The sequence below is a fragment of the Thamnophis sirtalis genome, unplaced genomic scaffold (genome assembly GCF_051295495.1).
Source record: "Thamnophis sirtalis isolate CommonGarterSnake01/CBP01778 unplaced genomic scaffold, rThaSir2_p1.2 scaffold_8, whole genome shotgun sequence".
Lineage (NCBI taxonomy): Eukaryota > Metazoa > Chordata > Lepidosauria > Squamata > Natricidae > Thamnophis > Thamnophis sirtalis.
Genome location: NW_028261388.1, coordinates 22,469,815 through 22,492,515, shown reverse-complemented (window position 1 = coordinate 22,492,515; position 22,701 = coordinate 22,469,815). Strand labels below are relative to the sequence as shown.

The 22,701-nt window shown below is 40.1% G+C and overlaps 1 protein-coding gene across 2 annotated transcripts; it reads right to left on the bottom strand.

The window, feature by feature from the left end:
• Nucleotides 1-1,492: 1,492 nt before the first annotated feature.
• Nucleotides 1,493-14,804, bottom strand: WASF3 (WASP family member 3). Of its 2 annotated transcripts, none has more exons than XM_014053185.2 (8): nucleotides 14,615-14,804; nucleotides 13,762-13,896; nucleotides 12,522-12,675; nucleotides 11,814-11,931; nucleotides 7,755-7,930; nucleotides 4,852-5,118; nucleotides 4,189-4,556; nucleotides 1,493-1,861 (listed from the first exon to the last, which is right to left on the bottom strand). In XM_014053185.2, exons 1-8 carry the CDS (start codon nucleotides 14,745-14,747, stop codon nucleotides 1,704-1,706), a joined length of 1,509 nt encoding a protein of 502 aa, XP_013908660.2. In that variant the 5' UTR covers nucleotides 14,748-14,804; the 3' UTR covers nucleotides 1,493-1,703. The 2 variants fall into 2 exon arrangements, with proteins under 2 accessions (XP_013908660.2, XP_013908662.2); XM_014053187.2 differs by lacking the exon at nucleotides 7,755-7,930 and adding an exon at nucleotides 5,725-5,891.
• Between the last annotated feature and the right edge of the window lie 7,897 nt (nucleotides 14,805-22,701).

Sequence of the window (22,701 nt, the reverse complement as noted above, 5' to 3'; positions counted from 1 at the left end):
TTTGTTCTGCCCGTTATAATAAAACTACAGGTAAAGTGGCACCCAATGAGGAAAGGGCATTTTCTGGACACTGCTAAGTCCTACTCCCTCAAAAAATGATAACACCGTTTCATAGAATCAAAAATTTGGAAGCAACAATAAAATTGTGAATTCTAGTCCTGCCATAGACATAGAAGGTAAATCCCATTCTGTTTTCAACCCTGAATAATTTCAAAGTAATTGAAAAGTATAAAGTAAATTAAGGTAGACATGAAACGTAAATAGAAACTGCCATTTTTAAAATGCTGACTCCAGTTCACTTTTAGAGGCTGGCCAAAGGCATTATGAGTCTACCTTATATGTAATATAAGCAGCCCTTTAAATAACATGTGAGAAGTAAGAAAATTATATTAATCAATTTGGAACATACATTTCAATAATTAGGGATGTATTTGGATGAAGAAACCAATCATAAACGAGGCCATTAACACATAGTAAGGGAGCAAGAGGAGCCTGGGTAGTTAATCGATTGTATCTTTGGAGCCCAACTATTCATAAATATATCTATAAATTCAATTACATTATTCACTGAACCATAAGGTCAATATGCTCAGCATAAACTGGATGAATTTAAAAAATAGATTATGAAAGCTGAATCAAATTAGCAAGGAGGGAAGGCATTTGGCATTCCACAGTATTGTGCAAAATCATTCAGATTCATTCTGTATCGCCCTTCCAGTTGGTTTTGCATGGCTGTAGTTTTTATGCTGATGTCAACCTACTTCTCCATATATGCTATTTGAATAGATCCAAATCCAGAATATTTGGAAACATAATTATGGTGAACAGAAACTCATTCAAAAGATTCTGGCAGTAATTCTGGAGGGTTTTTTTTTAAAAAAATAAAGAAATAATTAGCTGCTAGCAGTTTTTGCATGTTAATGAAGGTGAGTCAAAATGGAAGAATCAACGACAATTCATTGCTTAAAGATATTACTTTGCCATAGTAAAGGAATTGCTTATAATATTCAAATAGTAAAAATAATTATACATATTTATTGTAAAGAAAAACTGCTTTGCTGCAATTAATGCAGCAAAAACTGAAAGTAAAAGTTCATTTTTTCATCTGCAGAAACACTATGATCTGAAGCAGTGTTTCTTCACCTTGGCAACTTTTAAGATGTCAGGACTTTAATTCCCAGAATACCCCAACTAGCATACCATCTGGGGAATTCTGGTCACTGAAGTCCAGACCGTTACCTGACAAATGCGTGCCCGACAACAGCGCACCAACAAAACCGCAGTGATAAAACCGCGACGTCGACAGAGCGCCCACAAAGGCGCGCCGACAAAAGAGCACCGACAGAAGCGCGATTAGGGTTAAGGTAAAGGTTAGGGTTAGGTTTAGGGTTCTTACGTTGTTTCCGCGGTGTTTATTAATGGCGCGCTTCTGCTGGCGCTCTTTTGTTGGCTCACCTATGTGGGCGCAATTTTGACATCGCGGTTTTCTTGGCACGCTTTTGTCGTGCGCGTATTTGTCGGTGAACCAGTCCAGACATCTTGAATTCACAAAGTTGAGAAACACTGATCTAAAGCAATTAAATAAGATCACTCTGAACATCCCCAAGGAAGCCTACTTGTTCTATTATATACCAGTACCGCCAGGGTAGGCTATGATTTTCTAGGTCAGTTCACTGGAATACATTGGTGCCGCACACCCATTTTCAGTCTGACCAGTCATTGTCATCACATTCTGACTCATCATCTGAATCGCTGAATTCCACTGCAATCCGTCGAGAAAGAATTGTGGCCACATCATTTCCAACTGGCTCACGCTTGGCCTCCTGTTCACGCTGCTCCTGTACTTTTTTCAGCTGGATTCCTGAGACAAGCAAAGAAAAGTGACTTTTTGAGCTCATTTTTCCCTTAAAAAGCTTACAAATACACAGGATTGAATCATTCATGGAAATGTACCAGAATTATCATAATTAGTACATCATAGTGTTTCCAAGCATGAAAATATATTTTTTTAAATTGCAGTCAAATGTCCCTATTGATGACTTGCTTATTTAAAGCCAATGACTTATTTCATATGATAAAAGCTTCAACAAGGGCAATGTCTATATTTTTAGAGTGTATTTTTCCAATAAGGATATGTGGTATAAACAGCTCATCATTCAATGGAATATTATTCTTTGTGGATAGGGTAATTATCTATTCCCGTGATGGCGAAAAGGTGGCACGCGGAACCATTTGTCAGGGCACGCGAGGCGATGCCATGTCAGCTGGCCAGTGCGCATGCGCCATATTTTGAGGCAGTTTTTGCCCTCCGGAGGCTTCCTTGAAGCCTCCAAAGTGCAAAAAAACCAGCCCTATGGGCAAACCAGAAGTTCAGGAATGGACTTCCGGTTTCCTCATAGAGCCGATTTTCGACCTCCGGAGCCTTCATGAGGCTTCCCTGAAGGCTCTGGAAGGCAAAAAATAGTCCTACAAACAAACCCAAAGTCACCATTCCCGAACTTCCAGGTTCTCGGAAGGTCCATTTTTTGCCCTCCGGAGGTTTCAGGGAAGCTCTTGAGGCCTCCGGAGGGCATCCGGGGGGGGGGCTGCTTTCGCCATTCCCAGGCTCCCAAAAAGCCTCTGGAGCCTGGGGAAGGCAAAAAAACTGCGTCAAAAGCGGGGGAGGGAGGGTTTCGCTGATTGTGCATATGCGCCCGCACTGAAGGGGGGGCACAGATAGCATTATTGGTGTGGTACGCCAGTGCATGACCCACCCTGTGCTCCCCTCGCTTTTGGCACGGCAGCCAAAAATGATTTGCCATTACTGATCTATTCAATTTAGGACTTAAAATACTTCCTAATATCTATTTACATAAAAATCTATATTGTTCATATGCTTTTTGATACTTTCAGATGTATTTAAATACATAATTACACACTCAGGTCTATCCAAGAAAGGTTATAGTGTCCATGCATGTACATACACCCAACAACTTCCTTCACTTATACCCACCATATATTTTGTGCCTCCCTGTCTCCCCTGGGCTTGCCTAAATCTCAGGGACCTTACTTATGAATAGGCTGCAGGGGCCACTTTTTCTCCTCACTGGGAGAGAAAAGAAGCACCCTATCTTCCTTGTTTTTTTGCTAAGAAGCAAATTAACATCACTGCCTTTTTGCAAGATGGCAGCAAAACAGACAAACTGTCTCGCTGGTGGGTGTAACAAAAGAGTTGCTGCTAGGAAAGAGCTGCAGGGGAGGAAGAAGCAAGTTTCCCTTCTGCTTCAAATGAGCCTCCTAAGCTATTCCTACATAATAGGTTGACCTAAACATTCATCATTTACCAGTCAGGCTGTCCAAATGGTACAGTCCACGTGGGACAAATTTAATACATCTGGAAGATACCATGTTGAGAAAGATTGGGCAAGCATTTAAAAGCAGTTCAAGAGCAACCACAGCGTACCTCTGTGGCTGACGGTTGTTCATCAAAAGAAAACAATAAATGCAACCAAAAACAAGAAAGCTGAAAAACAGCTTTCAGCCTAGCGAACACATGTGGAACAGAGATCTTACATCAGTGATGGTTAACCTTTTTGGTGCTGAGTACCCAAAGTGTGTGTGTGTGTGTGTGAATGCGTGCCCAAACCCCCAAAATGCAATGCATGCTTCCCCCTCTCCCATTTTTGGCTTCCTTGTTAGTGCAGGCCTTCCAGGCCCAAAATGGGGCGCGGTGTGGCCTCATGCTGTGCCCCCACACCCTGTTCTGGCTTCTAGATTGGTGCAAGAGGCCTTCCGGGCCCAAATGGGGCACGGGGTGGCCTCGTGCTGTGCCCCCGTGCCCCGTTTTGGCTTCCTGGTTGGTGCAGAAGGCCTTCCAGACCCAAAATGGGGCACGGGGGGTAAGCGCATGGGCGCAATCCCCAGAATGCAATGTGAGTGCCCCCTGCGCATGCACCCCACCCTCCGTACATACACATGTGTGTCCCCCACATGGCCCCCATTCCCCCCTCGCACGTGCAGCAGAGACCCTAAGACAAGCTGGCTGGCGGGAGGCGCACATGCAGTGAAGCTGGGCTGGGGCAATGGCTGGCGTGCCGGCAGAGAGGGCTCTGCATGCCACCTGGACCATCATGGTCTTACATCATGCAAGCACTGAATGCCCAAAGCCTGTGATACTTAAAATCACAGCTCAGGTTTTGGAAGTCTTACCCATCCGAATAGCAGCAAGAAGATCACTTCGAGCCCCACTGATGGGTGACTGGATAGACTCCTGCATTTTAACCTCAGCTACTGCAGGAGTGTGCAATGGAGACGATGAGAGAGAAGATCCTGCAGGAGGGCCTGGAGGAAGAGGAGGTGGGCCAGGAGGAGCAGGAGCTGTAACAATATGCCCGGAAGGAGGAAGATGAAGAGTGCCAGAATACAGTGTACCAGCCATTAGTCCAGAATGGGTAGGTAGCACAGGCATTTGTAGAGGACTAACAAAAGCAGTCTGTGCGGAAGGAATCATAAGCGGTGATGCAGGGGCTGGGCCTCCTGAAGAATTGTAATAATCCATCATCTGAGCTGCGATCATCCTATGCGTAAAACAGGACAAAATACTTGTTAGTTGAAATATCAATTAAGTACGCAATGTAACAATCAATTAATTCATGTTCCAAAGCAGGGTGGGAGCATGCGCACACACACCCCACTTGTGCATTCCATTTGTGTAACAGGCACGTCTGCCCACCGCTTGCACAAATGGAGTTACACATGCACGGCACATGCACTTGGCCACTGCTCGAGCAGAGCCACCTGTCTCTCCCTCCCCTCCACTGGTCCGCAAAGCCAGAAAGGTTGGGGAACCCTGGTCTAACATGAGCTATTTACCCATAATCTGCTGGTATCAATGTAACAGTGCCCAGAGCACCATCTAAGATTTGGGGTGGGGCTGGAGGTGGTTCTTGAGGCCTATTCAAAGTAGCATGTTGCGCTGTAGTAGAAGATAACCTATATTCATGTTCAAGGCCCTGTTTTGCAAGCATAAACTGAGATCCATCTCCTGTTCCACATGAAGGCACATAGCAAAGTTGATGATGAAGTGAATGATTTGGAGTAGCAGGATATGAATAACTGGTAATATCCGAAGCGTGGGATCTGAAATTAGAAACAAGAATAAGGGGAGCCATGAACAAAATATAGTTAAACTCACTCAATTTAAAAGATTATCTATTTAACATTTCACAGTTTGTTAGTAGGTGAGATTAGTACAACATTAAATATTACTGCAACATTAAATGTAAGCCACATACACAAAAACAACTTAACTCTAATTTTCAAATTATAGGATATACATTCCAACAAGGAAGACGGACAAGCCACATTACGAAGAAAAAAAATGAAAAAATGAAAGTAAAACTATCAAGGCAGATTATTGCATTTTATCAAAATCAACCCCAATCCAAAATGTTAATTTTTTCCTGGGAATTGTTTTTGCATAAAAGTAACTTTATCTAATGAGGGGAGAGAGAACTGTTAGCTGGTCACAAAGCTTGGAAAACAGCAAACCTTTTAGTACTTAGTAGTTAAGACCAAGCAGCAATTGTCCTTGCATCCCTATGCTGCAGAGAAGTTAAATTAGTAAAACAAATTATGCCATATTGTCCTATGGTTAAAAAAAAAGTGAAGCAGATGCTCATCATCTTATTCAGATGGAAAGCCAGGGAGTTAACAAAGCGCTTTCAATAAAACAAAAAGACAAACCCTTTGGGCATCTGGGACTCTTTTGTGCCTCCTGCCTGCTCTTGTTTCTGTATGTCACTTATGAACTCAATGCCCATTTTCTTTCTCTCCCACTCTTCTTTCCTGGTCCTTACTTTTCTCACATTAACTTGATGGTGCCGGCTTGAATTCAGCTTGTGCCTCTCTCTCTGAATCATAATGGGCACAATATAAATCATAACAAAAAGGGATTACATACAGGATGGAAACATGAGAATTTCATATGCCAAGAGTTACATTAGATGGGCATATGTTATATAGAACGATGTTACATTTGTTTTCCATGCAAGATAAATTAAAAAAAAAACCTGTTTTGAACCTAGGTGTATTTCTTTTAATGGAACTCTTGCTTACAGCCATCTGTTTACAACGAACCAAGGCAATTTTTTATTTTGCCAAGCAACAAATACATACAGTCAGAAAAAAGGCATTGGCCAAAAAGGCTTGAAAAGATGTGATAACAGAATCAGTAGGATTATAAAAGAAAGGTAGAAAAAGATGACTCTTTCAGATGGAGAAATCAGAACTTGTTATCAGAATATCACACAAAATATTAGACTGAAAAATCTCTTCTTAATGCAGACAATACAACCTATTGGCTAGAAATTCTGGAAATATTTAAAAAAGAACATTTGTTTTAAAACTTGATCATGCAATAGTTAGTTACAAAAACCTCTGCTTTTATATGCCCAAGCTTTAAAATGAATACAACATGACATAAGCAAGCCACAACAGATGTTAATGGAACAGTGAAATTTGTGGGCTGCTGCACTATTTGTTATATTTGTTGTTTTCTTCAAACCAAGTAGAAGAACAGAAATGAAATAATGCCTGGCCAATCTAATTTAAACACTGTACTCAGGGGTGGGCTGTTGTGGGATTGCATGGGTTCGGGCGATCCTCTAACTAAGGAGCTGCCCAGTTTGGTGAACCCGCAAATCCCACCCCTGGCAGCCCCACCCCTACCCCTCCCATCCCAGGAGTCTCCACGCAGCCCATTTGGGATGCCAGGTAAGTACAAATCCCACACAGAGGCTCAGGAAGGAGAAAACAGGCCTCCTGGAAATTCTGGAAGGTCGGAAACAGGCCTGGGGGAGGCCATTTTCACCCTCCCGGAGGGTTGAAGAAAGCCTCCAGACTCTGGGGAAAGGCAAAAATGCCCCCCCCCTCCGTGGTGCAGGAGGCTGACTAGGCCACACCCACTATAGCCACGCCCACCCAGCAACTGGGCAGAGAATCCCTTGCTAAAAAATTTTGAAACTCACCTCTGACTCTACTTGAGCATAGAGTCCTCTGGCTTAGCTCAAAGGCAACAGATACAAAGATTTGATATATCGTGATTTTTTTTAACGTTTCAGCTTTAAGCACACAGTGCTCGAGACATTTCCTGTCCCAGATTTCTATGGAGTTTTTTTTTTGCTACAATCGGCTGTTGCAAAAAAATAAATATTTTAAAAATAAGTCTTCATGGTTAATTTAATTTAGGAAAACGCAGACACCAAATTGCCAAAACAATCCAAACGGAAAAAGAAAGATATACCTTTCTTATATTGGTAGTCCGCAACTTAGGACTACAATTGAGCCCAGAATTTATGTTACCACATGAAAAAAATTGTTAAATGAATTTTGTCTCATTTTATGACTTTACTTGCCCCATTTGTTAAGTGAATCACAGCAGTTGTTAAATTAGTAACACGATTAAGTGAATCTGGCTTCACCATTGACTTTGTTTGCCGGAAGGACACAAAATATCGTCGCCTAACCCCGGGACACTGCAACTGTCATAACTGTGAGTCAGTTGTCAAGCATCCAAATGTAAATCACGTGACCATAGGGATGCTACAACTGTCATAAGTGTGAAAAATGGTCATCAATCACTTTTTTCAGTGCCGTTGTTAAGTTTGAACGATCACGAAATGAACTTGTCTATCTGTGCAAGTGGAAGTTATAAATCTGCAACAGATGAAGGATACTAAGCACCACTGAATATATAAATCTTATTATCAACAGACCTAGTTTCGGGGGACAGAGACCCTTCAGAAGATGCTCCAGGGTAAATATTCTGAGACAACCTGTTGTCTGGTCTAAGTTCTTTGTCATAGGCCATCATATTCCACTCTTGGCGCCTGTTCCTTGCTTTTCTAACTTTTTTCACCTCGCGAGTTGTGCCATCTACACGTTTTTGATCCTGATATAATATAAAAAGCGATGAAGCATGCAAAAGAGAGAAACAAGGAAAGAGCAAGTTTAATGCTGTTAAGAATATGAAAATATGATGTGCAGGTGAGCCAAGCATAATCAAAGCATATATTAGATTCCATTGGTTAAATTTATATAAACAAACTATCAGCTATGTTTCAACATTTATAGGATATGGACATCTGATGGTCCCATATTCATTTTTTTCCCTCCAATAGAATGATTTTCATGCTATAGTTTGCAAAACTTCCTCTATATGATCTAGTCAAAGCAATCTAACTAACAAATCAATAGTTTTTCAATACATCACATTAAGTAACTTGAAAATATTTTCTCATTACATGATGTGAGTCAGTACAAATGTACCTACAAATAGCCCTTTGTTGGGTTGTCTTCCAGCTGCAAATTAAGCTTATTCAACTTTTAATTTTGTTCTTCAAATGAAGCATGTATTTATTCTGAAGCAAGCTGATTTCCACTTTTCCTAAGACTGAGCCAGGCAGTTTGGTTTTGTTTCTCTCAAAACATTTCTCATGTTAACTGATTAGATATTTGTTCAGTAGTTTAAGGATTTGGGTGGTGTAAGCCAAATCAAATGAGTTTTTGAAGTTTGGATGCATATAGCTTTCAAGTACAGGCTGTCCATGTTTGGAGACCATGTTTAGAACTGGAAACTTAAGTGTTAAGTAAAGCAGTCACTAAGTACTACCAAGACTGTGCTTTACAATCTTATTCGGATAGTGAGGAGGTTAGGAAGGAACATGGGTGTAGTCCTGGAGCCTGGGGAAGGCTCTGACAAGTGCTCTGCATCAGAGGCAGAGATGGGTCCAGGGCTATCTGGAAGTTATCAGCTGCCTTCGGAGTCAGACATCAATGAGGCAGATGAACAGCTGGAACCTGTTTCCAGTATGTGCATGCACAGAGTTGCCAGATGAAGGGAACAGCTAAGGAACAAGGGTTGACTTGGGAGTAAGGCCACAGGTGGATGGTGAATGGCCCTTCCCATAGGGAATAAAAGAGGAGCAAAAGGGGGAGGGATATTTGCAGGAGATAATTAGTTCATTCCTGCATTCTTGCGAAGTATTGTGGCGTCTGAAATATATCAGCCTGGCCACTCTCCAAGCCTGTTAAAGGTTGGTAATTGTGAACTTTCTTGAAAGACTATGGGCTGGGACTTTGCTGGAGAGGAATTCACTGTAAATTAAATAAAGTGGTTAATCGGTATAAGGACTCGGCTTCGTGCTGCTGGGTCAGAACAGAAGGTCATAACTTATAAAGTTACGGTAACTGTGAATGGTCACTAAATGAGATCTACCTTTTCAGATTTACAGGGTACTGATTCTTTTCAATAAGTGCTTACTCCCTGCTTATTACTGTCATAGTAGGTAGACAGCCATTGAATCAGGTAAATTCATGACGTGCTGCATGAAGGGCTGAGGACATCTGGATCACCATTAGAAAACAATTGACCCCAAGAGAAATTCATTACTTCTTAATAAAATGGGTCCTTGACTTACAATCCGAATTGGGACTGGATTTTTCATCCTAAATTGTTTCGGTTATAAGTTGAGGGCCCTACATAACCAGACTCCATTTCACGACATTTTCTGTGGCAGATTTTCAGTGAATCACCACAGTTGTTTTGCAAAATTCACAATTGTAAATGCAGAACCATTTTTTCCAAATGGCCTTTTTTTTTTTTTTACCAGAAACTGGCAATAAACATTGCAAATTGCAGTCATGTGACCACCGGATTCTGCAACTAGTCCTAAAGGTGAGTCAATTGCCAACCACTTAAAATTCTGTCACATGACTCAGGGGTGAGTGTGACACATTTTATGATGGCCAAAAGTGCCTTCTGAGCCATAAAGCACCGATTCTGGGTCCACTGTAATTTTGAATGGGCATTAAGCAACCAGTGGCAAATCAAGGATTTTCAGTAAATGTAGTTAAGAGGGGAAAATTCTCAGTTCAGTAGTTCATAGTTCGCAAAATGAATACTATAAAAATGCTAATAGCAGACCTGTTAGATTTCTTTTTCAACCCACATTTCTCCATAATGTCCTACCAACTCCTCATTTCCCACAGTTTATTACATCTCCTTTACTATGTGCTTATTGTTTGTGTCACCACACTGACAACATGTAAAGCCCCTCGTAGAGGAAAAACAATAGCAGGGCACCCAATCACTGCCATGTGATATTTCTTTTTATGCAGAGCCTCTAGATCAGGGGTCAGCAATCAGTGGCTCTGGAGCTGCATGTGGTTCTTTCATCCCTCTGCTGCGGCTCCCTGTTGCTTCAAATATGCGTCACAACCGCCAATGTGCGACACCCGCTGGCACATGATTTATTGAGCTTTTCAACCCCTGGTAGGCCACCATGGTTAAATCCAAGAAAAAAAAAGTTTCAGAAAAAAACAGAATGTTTAATTCAACTGCATACACTAGTTTTGTGGCCGCTCAGGAAATACTCAGGCACGGGACGGGTTTTGTGGCCCCCGGTGTTTTCTTTTCTGTGGTAAACAGGTCCAAATGGCTCTTTGAGGACTCCTGCTCTAGATCCACTAACCTGTCTTTTGTGGCATACTTATGAAAGAGAGGGGGGAGAGGGAGGGAAGGCAGCTTAATTCTGTTCTTTCTATGCATTACTGAGGAGCTTCAATCACTTAATTAGTTTCAGAGCTCCAGGGATTGTTCACATAGCATATATACACACTCATTTCAAAAATGTCTATCAAATTCCTGAATTTTATTACAACTATGATCTGAAAACGGAGAATTCAGGCAACACTCCTTCATGATCTCATTTATATGAATTCACATTTCAAAGCAGTAAACTTCATTGCGCAATCTGGTCCATTATTTTTGCACAGCTGTAAAAGAACTATGCTAATCTTTCAAAGTTGGACCTTAAAATAATCGAAAGGTTCTTCAATTTCCATGATAAGAGAAACCTCTGAACTGAAGGATTTTATGAAATTTCTGTAATAATTCAAAATATCTTCAAAAATGTAGTTATATTGTAAAACGGAGACTTCAGCTTGTCCAGAATGCAGCCACACGAGCGATTGTGGGTGCACCTCGGTACACCCACGTTACACCTATCCTCCGTGAGCTGCACTAGCTGACTGTTGGGCTCCGGACGCACTTCAAGGTGCTAGTCGTTACTTTTAAAGCCCTACATGGTATTGGACCTGGGTACTTGAGAGACAGCCTCCTGCCAATTACCTCCCTACGACCAATTAGATCCCACAGATTAGGCCTCCTCCGAATACCATCTGCTAACCAATGTCAACTGTCGACCTCTCGGGGGAGGGCCTTCTCTGTGGCTGCTCCGGCCCTCTGGAACGATCTCCCCGTAGAGATCCGGACCCTCACCACCCTTCAGGCTTTCCGCAAAGCCACTAAGACCTGGCTGTTCCGGCAGGCCTGGGGCTGATGAGTTCCCAGCCCCACTTGAATTGTTGCAACTGTTGTTGTGTTTTTAACTTGCTTGTCTTTTTGTTTTCTTGTTTGTATTCCCCTTCACCTTTACTTGTTAGCTGCCCTGAGTCTCTCAGGAATAGGGTGGCATACAAATGGAATAAACATTAACAAACATTAACAAAAATTAACAAAAATTAACAAAACTAACTGGGAGTTTCTTTAAACACTGCCATTAACAAATCTCCAGAAGACTTTTATTTTCAAAATGCAGGTAAGAAAACACACATTTAAGAGGAAAGGTAAAGTCTGAAATACAGAACAGCTTTGGTTTTTACAACCATTCCTATGTCAGAAACATTGTTAAAATACAGCATAAGCTATTTATCCTAAAGCATAATGGATAAATTACGCTTATTTATTGTTTTAAAAACCTGTTTTGATTTACCTTCTGTCGTCTCTTCTCTTTTCTCTTATGCTCTGTATCTTGTAACATTTTCTCTTTCCAGAGGTCAAAGAAGTAAGAAGGATCAGTATAAAATTTTAAGCCATCCTTTTTATCATCTCTGTAAAAAAAAAGTGGAACAAAACGTTATTTTAAAATGACCATTGCTGCTCATGCTCCACTCAGCATGCTTCTGCAGATTTCACATAAAGTTAGTGACATAGCACATAAATATTTATTCTGGGACATGGGTCACTATTTCCTCTCCATAAAAAAGGTTAATTTCCAATGGAAAAGATCCCAGAATATCTCTGGAGAGCTCTTCCAGGCATAGCATAGAAATTACTGGGCATACTTCATATTTGTCTAATGAACTCCATGGGCTGGTCCTTCACTGTTTCCAGAGTGGCTCCATGGGCCATATCTAAGCACCCTGCAGGGGCTTTGAATTTGACACCCCTGCTGTAAGTGGTTAATAAGAGCCCAAGGTTTTCTGTTACTCATCAGGAAAACTTAAGCAGATTTCAAGGGTTTCTTTATCTGAGTATATGAAGTTCCATTATGTTGATATTTACTATTCAGTACAATTGTTGGCTTACTACATGTACTTGCAAGGTGCGTGAGAACATTTATTTTTCCTCTTTTCATGAAAATAGGAAGGAAAACTTCATACCCAGCTGTATCAGATTTATCCATTGCAAATTACAATACCTGTATGATGTAAGAATATTCAGTGGAGGTGGTTTGTCACTCTGATTGTAAATATCTGCTATAGGATTGGGAATGCTTGTCTTTGAAACAACCTGTTGATCCTGTATTGTAGAACTTTTGAATGCTTTCTTCATATTAATATCTTGCAATGAAACTGTTAAAAAGAAAGGAGAAATAACCACATAAGAGACTGAGAGTAGTTTACAACATGCAAGTGAAATGACGGAACAAAAGCAAATAAAAGAAAGAGTGACTACATCTCACTTTGTATGTACAACATGAATTGTGTGCTCCACATTTGAGACAAGATTGTGAACAAACACAATCTGTTCTAATCAAGACTAAAACACAAACATATTCAGATCTGTGGCTTATCATTATTTATTGCTTATATTGCTTACATTCCATATTCTTTTATATGTCTATTCCTATCGTTATTAACTTTTTCTTTCTCTTTGACAATTCTTGTAAAAACAAAAGAAAAGACAATATAGTAATTTTATTAGTCTCACTGATTTTGACATGTTTCAGGACTTAATGCATTTCATAGGAACAGTCATAATGGGATAGCTGATTTCTTGAATATTAATGGTTACTTTTTTAACAGCAGTATTTCCTTATTAACATTCAATGAAGTAATCAGAAATAGTGTTTTTCACATTAAAGTAGAAACCTTCTAGCAAAACACTGAATATGGATTGGACAAAATGGTCTAAATGACTATTCCAGTTCTGAGACCTCTCTCTGATAAAATCTAGTTAAAAGAACATTAAGACATTTTCTATAAGAAGGTGTCAAACTTGCAGTGTCACATGATGTATCGAGACTTTTTTCCACTTTGCTAAACTGGGTGTGGGCGTGGCCAGTGTGTGATCTATCCGGCCCATAAGCCACAAGTTTGACAACCTAGAATATTTTTAGATGAGAACTGGTGAGAGATGCTTATTGGTTGTGCCACGGAATAGTCTTAAGTCAACTTGGAAAGATCCTCCTCAAGCAATATAATAAGCAGATTGCAAAAAGAGTCAGGGAGAGAAATTATTTATCAAAAATCATTAAAAGATTGTATTACATTGATGAATTTGTTGCTCCTATTTCACATACAAATATGCATCTTTTTCTGAAGCAGATAGTATTTTAAGAGATCAATTACACCATTAAAAGTAATAATTGCGGTATAGGTAACTATGTCTTTTTGTCAATATCACTTTTGACATAATACTTGCATGAAACTGCCTACCTTCTTCCACAGTTGAATCCAATTGAGTAACCTTGACAGACAGACGGTCAATCCTGTCTTGAAGAGAATTTGCCCTGATGTAAAAGTTGTTGGCTTCGTTAAACAATTCACCAAATATGTCTTCAGCATGTTTGCCTGTAGAGAAAAGACAGGATCATGTTCCCCAGATTAGAAATAAATGTTTTTATTTATTATTTACTGAAAAATATTTACTGACAAATGCTAATGTATACAACCCTGTGTCATTCTGACATTTTAAAATAATATTATAGGAAGTCTTCAAGATATTATTGTTTTTTACTGTAATCCTGAGGGTTTTTTGTAAGCAATTCTATTCATTGACCATCAATTAACCTTTAACTTGACTATTGACTACTGCTTAAAAATACAGTTGAACTTCCAAAGTGACATAGCAATTTATAACATCTCTGAATGGCCAGGACAGCTAAAAGTTCCCAGAATGACATGAAGAAGCAAACAGCCATGAAGCCAGAATAGATATACCCAAGGAAAAATCCTTATATTTTTCCTTGTGTTCCTAGCTTCATCTATGAAAACTAGACTTTTAAAATATGGAATTATTGCAGAGGTGGGTTGCTCCCGGTTCACCCCATTGCACGCAGGTTGCGAATTGGTAGTAAAACTGGCAGCAACCCACCCCTGAATTATAGGGTATGGTAGCCCAATACATGAAGTTTAGGCAGATTAGAATCTATCTCACTTCCTTTGTCCCTTTCACAGCACATGTGCTTGGTGCTCCCCTTCCAAAACTCAAGATAAACCTCACGTTCTTCAATTTTCCATATGAAAATAGGAAGAAAAAATAGCATTAAAAACAACTCAGGGAACTTACTTAAGCTGCTTAGCTGGCGTATGATAGCAGCAAGGGTACTATTGGTTACACATTCCAATTCACTAGTAATTCCTTCAGGTAAAGCTCCTTGGCATAGGTGCCGAGGTTCAATGTTCCTTTTGATTAATGGCATGTTTCAATGTCTATAAAAAGAAAGAAGAAAGCGTTATTTTCACCCTCCTCCAACATAAAAGCAAGAGTTGGTGTAGTGCAGAAGGAAAAATGGCCCCATGTCTTACAGAGAATGTTCTGGCTAATTACCTCAGGAAGATTATCCAGGAAAATCATTTTTGTTGTTGTTGTTGTTATGGCACTAATTTATTGGAATGCCTTCTCTCTCCAAATAATCACAATCACCTTGCTCTAGTTCAGGCATCTACTAAAAATATTTCTATTCTGTTTTACCACTTGAGATATCTGCCACATATTGCTGGCAGATTCATCACCACTGTTACAATTTATTGTATTCAAGTGTACCTTTAATACTGTGTACTGCATGGCAGGAAACATATAAGTATATTTAATTAAACAAATCTTATCGAATTTGCTATGTAGCTTTCTATATATTATTGAAGAGAAAGTATTCTTTCTTTGATCATTTGTGAATTTGCAAGTCAATATTATATCCTTGAACAAAACATTTTTATAGGAAGCCTTTAAAAAGAGAGTTGAATAAATGTGTTCATCAAAAACATTAAAATTTCCTAATGTACCTCCGGCTCGACATTTTAGATCAGGCCACATTGTGAGCAAACAGCTTAAGGGGTTTAGAAAACTAGGGCCCCACCTGCTTCTAATTTTCCAACATCTGTAGTAAGAAAAAAGTGTAAATAGCAAGAAGACAAGAAGCAGATGACATTTGGTGCTGAGCAGGAAACGACTCCTCAGGATTTTTGTATTGGCAGCCGGGCTCCTCTTGAAAAAAAGCTACAGGAATGGGAATGACTTAACAGGAGCTACTTGTGACCTTACTTGCCAGTTTCCCCATTAATTTTCCTTATGGGAAGCCAGCAGGAAAGGTTCAAATGATGATCATGTGGCCTCAGGATGATGCAACTGTCATAAGTGTGAACCAGTTGCCAAGTACCTAAATCATGATCACCAAAAGTTCTGAGGTGGTCAGAACTTTTGAGAATTGGTCATAACCATCACTCATTCAGCACCTGTAACTTCAGTCTCTGAACAAGTGATCATTAACCTAGGACTACCTGTAGATTTATTCTCAATGGTGTCTGAAAGCAGGACAAGAACCAATGGTGGAAGCTTTAGAGCAGGGGTGCTCAAACTATGGCCCACGGGCTGGATACAGCCCACCAATGTAAAGTATCAGGCCTGTGGAGTGATGGGATTCAGCCCAGCCCCTCACTGTCTGCCTTATCTTCCAGTGAGCATCCACTCTAGCTGCACTTCTGATTAATTATTTCACCGGTTGAACTGCACTTCTGATCACAACACTGCGCCGAAGGTAAGGCTGAAGGGTGCAGGGGAGGGCCAGCTGACTGAGGGGTGATCTTGCCAGTGGAGTACAGTGGAGTACCCCAAGACTCTGTTTTGGGCTCAGTACTCTTCAACATCTTCATCAATGATTTGGATGAAGGAATAAATGGGGAACTCATCAAATTTGCAGATGACACCAAGCTGGCAGGAATAGCCAACACTCCAGAAGACAGGCTTAAGATACAGAAGGATCTTGACAAACTTGAACATTGGGCACTATCTAATGAAATGAAATTCAATGGTGAAAATTTAGGCAACAAAAATGAAATGCACAGGTACAGTATAGGAGATACCTTGCTCAACAATAGTAACTGTGAGAGGGATCTTGGAGTCCTAGTGGACAACCATTTAAATATGAGCCAGCAGTGTGCAGCAGCTGCCAAAAAAACCAGCACAGTTTTAGGCTGCATAAACAGAGGGACAGAATCAAGATCACGTAAAATGTTAATATCACTTTATAATGCCTTGGTAAGGCCACACTTGGAATACTGCATTCAGTTTTGGTCACCACGATGTAGAAAAGATGTGGAGACTCTGGAAAGAGTGCAGAGAACAGCAACAAAGATGATTAGGGGACTGGAGACTAAAATATATGAAGAACAGTTGCAGGAACTGGGTATGTCTAGTTTAAGAGAAAGAAGGACTAGGGGAGACATGATAGCAGTGTTCCAATATCTCAGGGGTTGCCACAAAGAAGAGGGAGTCAAACTATTCTCCAAAGCACCTGAGGGCAGGAGAAGAAGCAATGGGTGGAAACTAATCAAGGAGAGAACGAACTTAGAACTGAGGAGAAATTTCCTGACAGTTAGAACAATTAATCAGTGGAACATCTTGCCTCCAGAAGTTGTGAATGCCCCAACACTGGAAGTCTTTAAGAAGATGATGGATAACCATTTGTCTGAAACGGTATAGGCTTTCCTGCCTGGGCAGGGGGTTAGACTAGAAGACCTCCAAGGTCCCTTCCAACTTGCTATTGTATTTTATTGTATAGTACATGATCCAGGGCTGGTGGGTGAGTAGGGGAAGAGTGCTGCTGGCTTGAAAAGCAGCTGCCAGCTTGTAAAGTAGTGCTTTAAAAGTTTTTAAAAACAGCCTTTTAGGATGTTTTTCACAGCCATGTGATCCAGGGTCAGTGGGTGAGTAGGGGAAGGGCAAGTACAGGAAGGACAAAGGCAAAATGTACTGCTAAATTGCCCATGCCCACCCAATCATATGCCCACTAGTCACACCCTCCCCAGCCAGTCCACCCCACCCCCCCCAACAGTCTGAGGGACCAGGAATTGGCTCCCTGTTTAAAATGTTTGAGGACCTCTGCTTTACAGAGAGCTCTAAATTTGAAGTAAGGAGGAATTTCTGACTGTGAGCTCCTAAGCAATGGAACAACCAACCTCTTTCTTGGAAGCATGGATTTCCATTACTGGAGGTTTCAAACAAAAGCTGGACAATTATTTGTTGGGACTGCTGTGACTATTCCTGTCCTGGGCAAAATTTTGGGCTAGAAGTTCTGTAAGTTCCTTCCAGTCCTATAAGTTTTATGTTCTCTAGCTCTTATTGTGTTTCCACAAACGTCTGCCTCATTTAGAAACCTTTTGTTTTGTAGCAAGCAAAACATAATCTCAGCATGTTTATCACAAGATTCTTAACTTTGAATTTTCTGATATAAAGATAAATCATCTGATATAGATGATTGCATAATTATAGGCTCAATAGACATAATCTCCTCTAAGATAAAACAGAAAGTTGGACCATAAGAAAGGCTGGACGCCAAAGTATTGAGGCCTTTGAACTATGGTGCTGGAGAAGACTCCTGCGAGTCCCTTGGACTGCAAGGCAATCAAACCGGTCAGTCCTAGAGGAGATCAACCCTGACTGCTCTTTAGAAGGCCAAATCCTGAAGATGAAACTCAAATATTTTGGCCACCTAATGAGAAGGAAGGATTCACTGGAGAAGAGCCTAATGCTGGAAAAGATTGAGGGCAAAAGAAGAAGGGGACGACAGAGAATGAGGTTGCTGGATGGAGTCACCAAAACAGTCAGTGTGAGCTTAAATGGACTCCAGAGGATGATAGAGGACAGGAAGGCCTGGAGGAACATTGTCCATAGGGTCGCGATGGGTCAGACATGACTTCACAACTAACAGCAACAGAGACAAAACATCTTCATGTTATCATTGGTTTTGATTTGGATGCTGCAAGCCAGATGTTAACCTTGAAACTCTTTAAGAAACAGCTCCCATGAGCACAATCACTTGGGAATTTTGAACAAAGAGGGGTAAGAGGAAAAGGGGTTGTAATACCTCTGTTCCCAAGTTAATATCTCCAAGGTATTTTATCTTCCCCATACCTCACCAACAGAAAATTCCTATGTGGCACATTTAGATCTCACAGGATTTTTACATGCAAATACCTTTGTTTCAAAATGAGCCTGGAGGAAGGGAGGGGATGAAGCAAAAAATGAAGCCTATGTAGTAGTAATTGTCATGTTTTGATTCTTAGCTACAGAAATCAGTACCAGAAATAACATATATACACATACATGTATACAAACTATACTTCTATATTATTCTACTCCAATTTCAGTTCAGTAGTGACCATAATCTTTGGAATGTAGTAGTAAATGACTATATCAGAATGTTTCCACAATAAAAATAAATAATTCTGATAAATTGCCTCCTGGCATTTTACAGGTAATCCTTAATTCATGACTTAATTTCCTGCTTTCAAGCACCATGGAGAATAGTTAGTCCATGGCTTATGACTACAATTGAGTCCAAAATTTCTGTTGCTAAGTAAGACAGTTGTTAAATGAGTTTTGCCACATTTTACATTACGTTGTTAGTAACACAGTTAAAGTGAATTTGGTTTCAATTATTGGCTCTACCAGAAGAGTCGATAGTTGATTTTGGCAGTTGATGGCAAGACAAATTGATGTAAACATTTAATAATACAATATGATATTGACCACGTAATAGTATACATGTGGTTGTATGTTATGAAAATGGAAAAATAAAAAACTTTAAACTAAAAATAAAAGTGAATTTGGTTCCCCCAATGACTTTGCTTATCAGAGGTTTCAAAAGGTCATCACATGAGCCAGGACTCTGCAACTGTTCAAATAAATATGAACCAGTTTCCAAGCATTCAAATTTTGATCATGTGACCATGGGGATACTGCAAAGGTTGTGTGAAAAACTGCCGTAAGTCACTTTTTTCAGTATCATTCTAACTTCAAATGGTCACTAAATGAATGGTTATAAATCAAGGACTACCTGTATTCTGTCCAGCTAAGGATTTCTAGCTGTTCTCACAAAACTTCTCCTTTCAGCACAACACTGAGCACAAAAAAACAAAAGAAGCATCTGCAGTGAATACTTATTAACCATAAATGTGGAGTTAGAATTTATTAGCCCAAATACTGGCTTATCTTCATATAAATTATTTAAAGTACCCAGATACTCAACTTAGCTATATGCAAAGCAAATTTCTATCTCTCTCTTAATTCCTTAACTAGCAAGACTTTTTCCCTTAGGGTTTTATGCATTATCTTAATTGCCAAATGTAGCAAGGTTTTGCTGATTACATTTGATCACATTTGTTCTTTGTGTATCATTCCCCTCTGCTTTTTAAGATTTCAAGTGTTGGCTTTCAGTGGTGAGATCCTTATGAGTGATACTTACCAAGGTCTACAAAATACTATCCACCTGAGGGGGGGGGGGAAGTAAATCACAGCATTGACCTTGCAGCAAAATTACTTCTTACCCACCAGGGACTGATAATATAACAAGTAATTCTGCTACTTCTTAGTCATTAGCACAACTGTTAATAGTTTGTGCCATAATGAGTAAGGAAAGATGCAGCACAATTACAAACTGGAGAGGATGCTCCCTGCTGCTTCTTCTATGAATGACTGCTATCAGTATGTCTCCTTCCTTTCAGAAGTAGTGCCTGATGACATGCTTCTCCAAAATCAAAGTAATCAGCTCCTTTGAAAACAGGCAATTCCCCTGCTAATAATTCTAAAAGCCAACATTTGCAAATGGGTGGAAACATTGCTCCAATTCATAATTCCAAGAGTTCTGTAAAAAAAAAATGCTGTCATCACAACTGATATTCGGAATTCAATTCTCCCAAGGCCAGAAATTTGGGGATATGGGGCTGTGGTGGGATTCAGCCAGTTCACACCTATTCGGAAAACCAGTTGTTAATTTCTAAGCACTTCAGAGGAATCTCATTTTGTTTTTTCCCCACTTTACAGGCCTAATCCTGTAAGGAAGGCAGGAACAAAACCTTCTGGTGTTGTTCCTAGCCTAATCTTTATTGCTCTGCTCACAGAAACTGCCTCTCCGGTTAACCCTTATTACATTGCAACAGCTAAGGCAAAGCGCCCATCGACCTGAGTGATGTTGAGTTGGCCACACCCACCCAGTCACATGACCACTGAGCCCTGCCTACCCAGCTGGTCATTGGGGCAGAGAATCAGTTGTTAAATCATTTGAATCCCACCACTGGCTGTGATCAAGGACTTGGTTGCACCCCCACACAAAATTGGGTATAATCCAAGCTCTGGATGCCAGTGTGGTCATTCTGTTGGAACAGCCAGGTCACAAAGTGAGCCAAAATGAAAATAAACATTCTGATGCAGGTTTCCCATGCTTTCCATCGTATGATTATCTTTCAAATGTTATAATTTTATTGCTCCTATAGATAGGAGTTAGCATTTAGGTGAGAGATTAGAAAAGTATATTGTCTTTTCACAACAATGGTTAAGAAGATTTTAGCTTTCTTCCTCATAAACCTAGCTGATATTCTATGTAACTCCGCCAAAGCCTTGCAGGTAAGCCTCTTGTGTAATTCAATTTGAACTGAACAAGCTTCCTGGATGAGAAACAAAATGTTATCAAAGGGGGGGCGGGGAAACCAAGTTGCATTTTGGAAAAAGTACCTTTTGAACACCCATGAGCTGGATGATTAAGAATCTCCATAAATATTGTACAATGTTTATTTAAAGGGGGGATGGGACTTAAGTCTGCATGATATTTCATATCAGAATAGAGACATCTTATAAGATCTGAACTATCTACTTTTATTGTAGTTGTGGGGGAGAAAAAAACACATTAAAACATTACAGAGATGCAAGAGAAAGAACACCACTATGGGTAAAAACAAAACAAGCAACAAACTACCCATCACCCATTTACATAGTATGTAAGAGCAGACATCTAAAACATGCACTTTGGAAGGATAACAATTCTGTCATTTATATGAGACCAAAAATAAATAAATAAATAAATACAAGCACCTTTTTTTTCATGTTCCCTGGTCCCTTTGTTTGAATTGAAGCCATGTGAATAATCCAGATTTCTCCATACAAGGAGCAATACAAGAGATCACACCAATGACCTCAACTGCATCCCCTATAGCAGTGATGGTGAACCTTTTTGGCACCGAGTGCCAAAACTGGAATGTGCACATGCCGGAGTGCTGGAAACCCGAAGACCAGCTGGCCGGCATGTGCATACCTATTTTTTTGGTTGATTTGGGGGGCATCTTTGGTTTGAAAAATGGCCTGAAAATGGCTTGCTTTTAGGGGATTTTTGAGCCATTTTCAGGTTATTTTACAGGGCATTTTTAGACCGTTTTCCGGGCCATTTTCTGGTGCTCTGGGGCCCACAAAGACCAGCTGGCTGTGGCACTGGAAACCAGAAGAGCAGCTGGCAACGGTGCGCATGGCCACAGAGAGCCCTGCGTGCCACCTCTGGCACACGTGTCATAGGTTCGCCATCACGGTCCTATAGGGATGGCATTAGTGGGGAATTTTTCAGAATCTGAATGGGGGCATGACATCAAGCCAATCTAAAGCTTTCCCAATGGGATTGGATAGAATAGTATCTGGATTCCTGTTCTTTTTCCATCTTGTGTCCATGGTTTTATTCTGTTTATATTGTGGTTTTATTGAGTATGAGGGGTCCTCAGTGCTCTCCGAGTTTGGTTGTTTTCTTGCAGATGTTTCATTTACCAAACTAGGTAATATCATCAGTGTTAGAGGTTGCCTAGTTTGGGTAATAAAACATCTGCAAGGACCCCTCATTCCAAACCCGAGCTACAAATATTCTCCTTTATTGCTTTATTGGGTGTGTATTTATTTATATTTGATGATTTTAATGTTTCTATGTTGTAAGCCACCTAGAGCTGCTTTGGAATGAAATGGACAAAAAATTGGAATAACAACAACAACAACACTAATAATAAATCTCTCCCTTCCAATAAGAAACTTCAATATCAGAGCCAAGCTGAGGTTTCTGACTTTCAGTGGGCGTCTTCTTTGTTTAAAAAAACATGCTGCATGTATCCTAAACAAAATTATTGGCTAAAAATCCCCAGCAATTAATATCTGATTTTAAAGATTTCCACCATAAAGCAATAAACTGTCTTGAAGAACACTAGGATTAATTTATACCAGTAATTAAAATGGTCTCAGGCCTTAATTGTAAACATACAGTATCTGGTTCCAACTTAGATATTACATTTCATACAAAATATTGCAAAGTCTCTTGAAAATCTAGACCAGCAGTCCCAAAACTTTCTAGCTTT

Excerpts from the sequence above, each read along its gene's own strand:
- WASF3 (XM_014053185.2), bottom strand. The coding sequence starts at position 14,747 with ATGCCATTAATCAAAAGGAACATTGAACCTCGGCACCTATGCCAAGGA. Across the intron at positions 7,931-11,813 it reads AAGAGAAGAGACGACAGAAG|GATCAAAAACGTGTAGATGG; the intron begins GTAAATCAAAAC and ends ATATTATATCAG. Across the intron at positions 4,557-4,851 it reads TTGATACCAGCAGATTATGG|GATGATCGCAGCTCAGATGA; the intron begins GTAAATAGCTCA and ends TTTTACGCATAG.